General features: G+C 32.8%; 1 protein-coding gene and 1 pseudogene across 1 annotated transcript; both read right to left on the minus strand.

Moving 5' to 3' along the window:
• Positions 1–997: 997 nt before the first annotated feature.
• LOC128184184 (uncharacterized) lies at positions 998–2,514 on the minus strand. Its single transcript, XM_052853547.1, has 2 exons — positions 1,339–2,514; positions 998–1,180 (listed from the first exon to the last, which is right to left on the minus strand). The coding sequence occupies exons 1-2, from the start codon at positions 1,532–1,534 to the stop codon at positions 1,035–1,037; spliced, it is 342 nt and encodes a 113-aa protein (XP_052709507.1). The 5' UTR covers positions 1,535–2,514; the 3' UTR covers positions 998–1,034.
• A 1,753-nt stretch (positions 2,515–4,267) lies between these two features.
• On the minus strand, positions 4,268–7,547 carry LOC128185218 (uncharacterized; annotated as a pseudogene).
• Between the last annotated feature and the right edge of the window lie 1,090 nt (positions 7,548–8,637).

Below are 8,637 nucleotides of genomic sequence, written 5' to 3' on the forward strand. Positions count from 1 at the left end.
TTTTATTGATGAATTGTCTTCAGCAGAATCTAATTAAACAAAATTTATATACTGTAAAACGAGAAAATTTGGCGCATACGTATTTTAACGCAAACGCAAGTGCCAGTACATTAGTGCAATCATATTTTAGCGCATGCATCTTTTCTTTAAAAGAGAATACAAAAAATGTTCTTGTTTGATAAACGATCACGCCCAAAATTTAGTTCTGTGTTCACTCAAACGCGTGAACACAACGACTTTGATATCTATCTCGCATGCACGGTAAACTGTCGTTGAGAAGAATACACTTACTTCTGTGTAAATCGTCAGTAGATCGTTATGAAAACTTCATTTATTGGCGATGATGTGTAATTTTTTGTTGGTTAACAAATTTGAGTTATCAGACTTTAAATTTAACGTGTCGACTTGGATAACACCAAGAGAGTCCCGAAACTAAAAGTGAAATCGAATGCTACATTTACCATGAGTTTCGATCACCATGAGAGAATCTTTTTCACGGTAATTTTACATTAAAAAAAAACACAAAAAAGGTATCGTCTTGTTATCTTTAAATCCACTAATCAGAGATCAAAGAAATTATGATAAATCATGTATTGTCAGCGTTAACGATCGCCACGCTTAATCACATTTTCACCTCGAGGCGCTAAATTGAACTGGCATAGGGAGAAGCCCATTTTTCAAGGTGCTAATGAGAGATATTAAAAAGCAATTAAAACTGAATTAATTAATCCATGTTTAGGCACTTATACCCGATAACCCATACCGTTTACCTGTGTACTTGTTTAAACAAACAGAACCGACAGCACCTGATATTTAAATGAACACTTCTATATAGCCTTAAAAAAGGACTGACGTTATTGTTTTGCAACTTGAAGAAATTTAATACAAATGGAAAACCGTTGGCGCACTATTAATTTTAGCGCTCAGAGGCAGTTGCGCCAAAGGCGCTAAAATTTGTAGTGCGCTATATTTTCTCGTTTTACAGTATATTTCATTAATCAAAATATCAAAGTAAATAACAAATAAAAGAATCTTCAAGTTTGTAGATAAATTGCAAGCTCACCCATAATAAAGTCACTCATGACCTTCTTTTTTGGTTTCCTTTTCATTACTGGTTCTGAGTCACACTCAGATTCCACCGCTGTCGTCTCATCATAGTCCTCACATTCCCGATAGTCGTCTTTATTTAAAAGAAAAACAATGCATGAAGAGAAGGTACAATTGACTTAATGAGAAATGTATACAAAAAATTCTTTGTTAACTTTGTTGACTTCCCTACATTTTTTACATCTTCAAACATAAATTACTCGGTTTCTTATCAATAAATTAAGAAGTTACCTGATGAAAACTTGATCTTTATCAGATCAAATGAAAGCCATTTGTCAGCAGGTTTCTTGCATTCTTTGAGTGCAGATTTTGCATTTGATGTATTTGGCCATCTTATGCGATTTCCTTCAACCCATACACTGGGTATGGCAAGCTCCATCTCTTTTTCATCCTCTCTCCACACAGCTCTTACCCACTTCTTGTCCATCTTAATTTAAAAAATCAAAATTAAGCAAAATGCTTAAACATATTATGTTTTTCAATAAATAACATAGTTTGTTTTTTGTCATCAATGTCACAAGAAAAGAGTTCTTTGAGTTGTAATGTTTAAAAAAAATTATTATCTGACATATATTTTATTATAAAGTCACCAATTCAGTATTAAAGAAATTACAATTACCGGTAGAACTAATTTAGCAATATATATCTCTCTTTACAATACTTGATAGTGCTAAAAACCAACCTTATCCTAATATTGCCTTTCAATTCCATGCAGCAAAGGAAACAGCACATATTTCCCATCACAAGGCAAACATGCAACTTTTCTATCTATGACATGCTTTCTGATTATTTTTTCCCGTCCATGCCTCTGCAATGTTGTGTTTTTCACAACGGCAACATTTATTAATTTCGATTCACATGGATTAATAAATAAATTTTCCAGTCTCTGTTGTGAAACAACTTTGCATATCAATTCTCCATTTTCTCTTTTTCCTTGCAAAAATGCAAACGACTGATCTTTTAAAAGTAAACAACTGTCTTTTCTTTTTGTGGAAAGATAGGTTGTTGAAACATTCATCCATGGTTTGACAGTAGTTCTTTCCAGTTCAAACAACCGTTTAGCAACTTGAGCAATAGGATTTTGTGCTTTCTTCACAAATTTCTTTAACTTTTGAAGATAGTTTTCAAATCTAAAGGCACTTAGTTCATTTAGTGAAACACCATAATTTTTAACATCATCACTTATGTGTACAAGAGAGTGAATGTTGTAGGTAGTAAATGTCTCTCCGTATATCTGGGGTGCTTTCTTGACAAAGTATTCAAGCAATTCTTTTGCATAATTCAGGTAGTGATTCCTAGAAGCATCTCTGGAGTCAAGTAATATTGACATGGCAACCGTTAGAGCTAGGAAATGTTGATACATTTGGTCATGCATTATGTTGCGGAAAATAAGTGGGCCAGTGTATAGAATGCATTATTTTTATTATTCGTGCCATAAGATTTTTTTAATGAATAAGTGAGGTAAAACCAACGGAACATATGCAAAATTACGTAGACTTAAATATAAAATCCTAACTCTTAAAATTAGACTACTGCCAAAAAACGTTTAGCAGAAAACAAAATCTGCAAAATTTATTCCGAATTTCCTCTGTTTGGCTAAAAGTCAATTTTTGTTTGAGCATAATTCCATAATAAAGTAAAACTATTGAATGTTTTGCCAATAATAATTCATTTCATAAACACTTTTTGTGTTTAGTACAAATTTTACTCATTACATTGAACTTTTTAACAATCCGAATTTGAGAACTCAAACCCTAAGTAAATAACACCCTTAATCGATAAATTGATTAAATTTTATTTAATTTTCTACATACTTTTTGCAATTTGCATATGTATGAGGCACAGTTTGTTAGTAAGTATAACAAAATTAATACAATATGGCAACACTTACAAATTGGCAACAATGGCTCCTCGTTTGTGATTCCTTCCATAATACCGGAAGTTGTGGTGTGAAATTAAACATCAGATGCGGATTCAGGCGAATCGTCATCTTTCAGGCCAAAATCTACGGAGGAATAATGTGGTCAAAAATATATTACTTTACATGTCGGTTTTAATTACATTTAAAGTTTTTACTTACATAAGATGAAATTTAAATAGTTATCATCAATTATGTTAATATATTTTAAATGAAAATAAGAGTATAATTTTACCAAAACTACAGTATTACATAAAAATTTGTGTAGGATGAGAGAAAAATTCGTGGAAAAAATGTAAAAGGCCAAAAAAAAGAGGAAAGCCTAGAAGAGGAGGAATTATAAGTGAATTTATAGAGGAGGACCAACGCAGAAACGACTGCATTTACAAGAGGAAGAATACGATAATTAAAAAAGTAAATATTATTGTTAATGGATATAAATGTCACCTTCTATATTCCTTGTGTCTTGTAAGGTGTCGGACACCTCCACAATTTCTTTATAGAATTGTATGTAAAGAGCCTTTGTGCCATTTTAAATGTCTTTCTTCGATTTATTTTCTTTCTCTTCTCCTACAGAAATGTTAAGGATCATGAATCACACGTATACGTAATTTAATAATGTGATATTCCAATATTATATTCCTGTTTCTACAATACATGTATATACCAACTTCAAAGTCAAGATCCAGTAGTTCTTCAAGCAAGTCCTGTATTTTTTTTTTTTTTAGAAATTTGCTGCTTTGATTTTTTCTCAATATAATGGAAAACAGTTCTTTCAGTGGAAGTAATAAAATGGGTTCTAATGAGAGTGAAGAAAAATGTAAAGAATTGTTTTCTAAAATCTCTTGTAGGAAGAGAGAACGGTTGTTTTTGCATTTTTCAGAAAAGTTTATCAAATCATTGTCCAAAGTCTTATTTGCGAAACTGGTATTTTCTTTTTCATCAAACGGGGAATTAATTTATTCAGAATGTCTTAGCTCTGCTCGCCGCTGATGAATTTCATTTTAGAGGTCCGTGTGATAAATGTCATATCCATCGTTTTTCATATTCAATTGTTTTTTAACATTTCTTTTAATCTAAAATAAAAATTTATTATAGCCAAGAACTCAGATATGAAATGAGGATGTATAATTTAACACTCAAAATTTGATTATGCTATTTAAATATTTTAATTTTTATGTACATTATAGGCAAAAGAATTGCAAGACATGACAAAGTGTGATGTATTAGTCATAATAAGAAGTCCATCAGGAAATACCGCTCCTTTTGCCTCGTCATGTTTTGAAGAGGTATTTCATAAGAATCATAGAATTGTGATTTACAGCTCTTAATATTTTTGATAAGTTAAAATTATTCTTTTTGTTGAAATAATAGATGTAGTGAATTATCTATATTTTCAGACTTTATCTACCGTGATGCAAGGTAGCAGTTTGAACGGTAAATCTAACACCTCTCAAGACCCACCTTCGACTAATTTTTCCGAACCTCTATCTACAGACTTTCCTGCTATCATAACCCCCCCACCATTTCCCAATACTACTTCAATTTCTTCTGCACCGTCCCCTTCTGATAATTCCCTTCCAAAGCCTTCTTTCCCATCTCCCAAACAATCTAAGTTTTTTCTATTCTAAAAACACCGTTCAAGCTCAGATTCATTCGGAAAACACAACCATCTTTGATTCTCCTGTCCGGGCCCCCACCAGAGATACATTAGTGAGTAGGAAAAGGAAGCTGCCTGAGAAATCTTCCCAGAAGGAGCCAATTAAAACGAAAGTAGCTGAAACATGTAACATTTGCCTATCTGTTATTGAACGGGGACATTGGGTTGGGTGCAACAAAGCAAGGTGTGGGTATTGGGTACATGATAAATGTACCGGTTTCTTTTTCTCCTCTGCTTCTGTAATTAAGAAAACTAAATTCCTGTGCCCCTTCCATCGTTAGCAGAAATATTATTGTATTATGGTTAATGTGTGTGTTATTATAGTTACTGTTAAAATGCTATGCCATTATTTAAAGTAAAGATATTATAACTGACTTCTTCCATAGTATCTAAATTTCTACAGGACTGCTGCAAATGTTTTTCTTTTGGTGCACCACTGGGGATCCAGCTCTTTGCTTGTCTGTTTTCCCCCTCCAAAATGAAATCGCAACCTTCTCCTTTGCTGGGATGACCAGACTCTATATAATTTTTCAAATACATTTAGTAAACATTTTTTAATAAAAATATTTCCTATTATTTCAAAGCAATATAACGTGCATTACTCAGAAAAAAAGTAAGTGCTTTAATAATAATTTCTTACGGGAGAAAGATTCATGCTGCTGGATGTAAGTTTGCACATCAGGTGGGGCACATACTCCGGTAATTATATCTATAATTTCTATTTTTTGGTAATTGGTCTTGGATATACCAAAATATATGGGAGAGAATTTCACTCTGCTGGCCATAATTAACACCAGTATTGTTGCGCCGTACTCAAGCTCGAAACAAATACACTGCGAGAGTGTAAGTAAATATGGTGTATATATATATATATATATATATATATATATATATATATATATATATATATATATATATATATATAATCAAATAAAAAAAATTCAAATATTTATATGTTGAAATATGTACTTGTAATTTGGGTTTTTGACACTCTGACAACATTTATAAAAGTCGGAGACTGATGGTGCTGTATTTCTTTCATAACAGTCCTTAACAAAAAGATGCAGCAAATCGTCACCTATATATACATTTCGAAAATTAAGTTTATACAGCCATACAAACTGTAAAATATAGGTAAAAGTTATAGGATATAACGCATGAATATTTAATCACACCTGTGCCAAATAATAAAATCTCGATAAACTGCATGACCCTGTGATGGTCATTGGGATTTAAACAGGACTGCAGTGCCTTTGGGGATCTATAGCCAAGAAGCTTGGCCAGATCAGACCGAAGTACTTCCCATATCAACTTGATGACAGTTTGATAAGTTAGAAAATATATCAAAATAATTTATTTTTGATATATGGTATAAAACAAAATTAATTGTACATTCAAAATTGAAGTAATGAAATGTAGGAAGATGCAGGGATCTAGAATATAAACACCCCCACCCCTTCCCCCACCTTTAACCCCCCCCCCCCCCTGCAATCCCTAGATCCGCGCATTGAAAACTTCCCATTTAATTTTTCTAACATAACACAAATTTGATTTATTATTTAATATCATCTTTTGACATATTTTTTTCAAAATGACCAAGTCCGGGCTGGATAAGAAGGTCCTGTAACTCTGGATTATCATGAACTACTTTGTGTGACAGTAGATACGGTAATCCATCGCAGCCCACAATGGACCAATGTCTGCTGTGTGGTATGTCAAGTTCAGCTTTCAGTGATTCCAGTACAGATTTCACTGAAGCTAAAGAGCATTGATTCACTGATATAGGATTTACCATTTTTATTTCTGGTATATAATTGTTTGCGTGCTCTATAAATGAATACATGTCAATTTTTGATCTCGAATTCTCACTAAATTTGGTTTTCTTTTCATTTTTTAATATTATGGATATGCGTCCTCTGATGATGAAAGTCCTGGGCGCTGTTGTTGAAAAATAATTTGTAATCTGTTCTGGATGAAATTATCTCGCAGATATCCAAAAAACACTTCTGAGTGGTTAATAAAATTAAAAACTGAACTAGAAAAATCACAAATATTTATATTATACAACCAATGTCTTGGAGAAAAAGCCTGATGAATCTGCAAATTTGTAATAGGTTTGGAAAAAAAATGTACCACAGTTGTTATATAGCTCAAAATAGCTTTGGCATCGTATCTTACACGCCAGTTTCTTGCTAACACTTGATTATTGTCAAAGTATTTGATAACATCATCAACATTTCTTAAGTAAATTTTATTTGAAGAATGTTGCTGAATCCAGTTTTGTAATGTTTAATAACTTCCAGCTGGATGGGCACTACAATACATGTCGCAAACTGTTCTACTGGTACACATGTAATAAGTTAATAAATTTAGGCTGAAAGAAAATGGCATGATGATGTTATTACCAACTAAACTATACAAATGTTCAACAGCATAAACAACTTTTGTTTTTTCGGCAGGTGACTTTGCAGATAAATCTTTCTCACATAGAGAAAATACAAATGATGTTATTACAGTGTCTCTCTCTTGTATCCATGTGTCTATATCACAAGCTTTTAAAAATTCTACATCTTTGTATTGTAATGAAATATTTTCATTAAAGTCTTGTTTAACATTTGCTTTTTCTCTCGTGTCAATGGCTTCCAAAATTTTGTTAATATTGTTGTCTGAAATGTTATTAGTTTTTATGATATTCACAAGTTCATCCTCTTGACTAGGAACAGTGTCGTTAATTTTTTTGGTTGCATAATCAGCACCTGCAGTGCACAAAAACACACAACTTTTTGTAAGGTGCCAATTGTCTATGAGGTAGGTAATAACAGAATCACGGATTTTTTTATTTGATTTGATAAGCGGTGAACTTTAAGTCCTACCCTTGCTGAATGCACCATGATCTTTGCAGCTGCAAGCTGGCATTATTTACCTATAAAAATATTTATAAACACCAAAAATAAAGGACACATTTATAACCCCCCCCCCCTCCGTTAACGTTACTAGCGGATAAGAAGGCTAGAATAATGCCCCAGTTATATTATTTCATTTAAAAAATACATTCATGTACTATTTATCTTATTGTTGATCTTTAAAATGCATAACTGTTTAATTTAAACTATGTATTACTTCTTGGAGTGAGCTACCATACTTTTGATGACGAAAACGGATAAATTACCGTTATTTGGTTTTCCTCTGCAACTAGTTGCTTGTCAGCATTTCCGGTGATGCTTTTGGGAGAGCTGCCATTACGAGTTTTTCATGTAGAGGTAAATTTTCTTCAAAAAGGCTTACCATATACGAAAACTAGCATTTTCCACACCGTTTACATCGATACCACATTCTTCTATAGCACTGCCTCCTTGTGAGACGCGCTTTTATACCTTGGTTTTTGTTTGTGGGTATTTCTCACACGCTTATGTAAACACTGACAACAACTGTAAACAGATTGCCATGCTATGACCTTGAATTGCTAGTATTACATAATGGTCACTATGATATTTATGTGTACCTAGATGCTGCGCACTGAATAGTGTTAATGATAATTGACAGAATGAACTCTGTGACTCTTGTAGCAATGCGTAGTATTCCTAAATGATGTTATGAAACCAGGTGCTTAATACGGGCATAATAATATCCAAATTGAGAGTTTAACAACATGTGACATATTTGGCGATGCTGTGTCTGCAACGATAGCTCTAGTACTCTATATTGAGTCATGTATTGTGTATTCTATATATTAACCTTTGTAACCTTTTATGCTATGTATGAATGAACGTATTATGAGTAAGTGATGCCTCATTCTAGGTGGGGGACTCCGAGACCCAGGATTCGGAGACTCACATCCTGCATCCAGACTCTTTGATTGGCAGTTTTGACGGTTTTGTTACTTTATTTAGATATAAAATATTAATCTTAATTTTGAACACTAAATGTTCACTCATGATCGTCGTAAATGGGC

The sequence above is a fragment of the Crassostrea angulata genome, chromosome 5, assembly GCF_025612915.1.
Source record: "Crassostrea angulata isolate pt1a10 chromosome 5, ASM2561291v2, whole genome shotgun sequence".
Taxonomy (NCBI): Eukaryota; Metazoa; Mollusca; class Bivalvia; order Ostreida; family Ostreidae; genus Magallana; species Magallana angulata.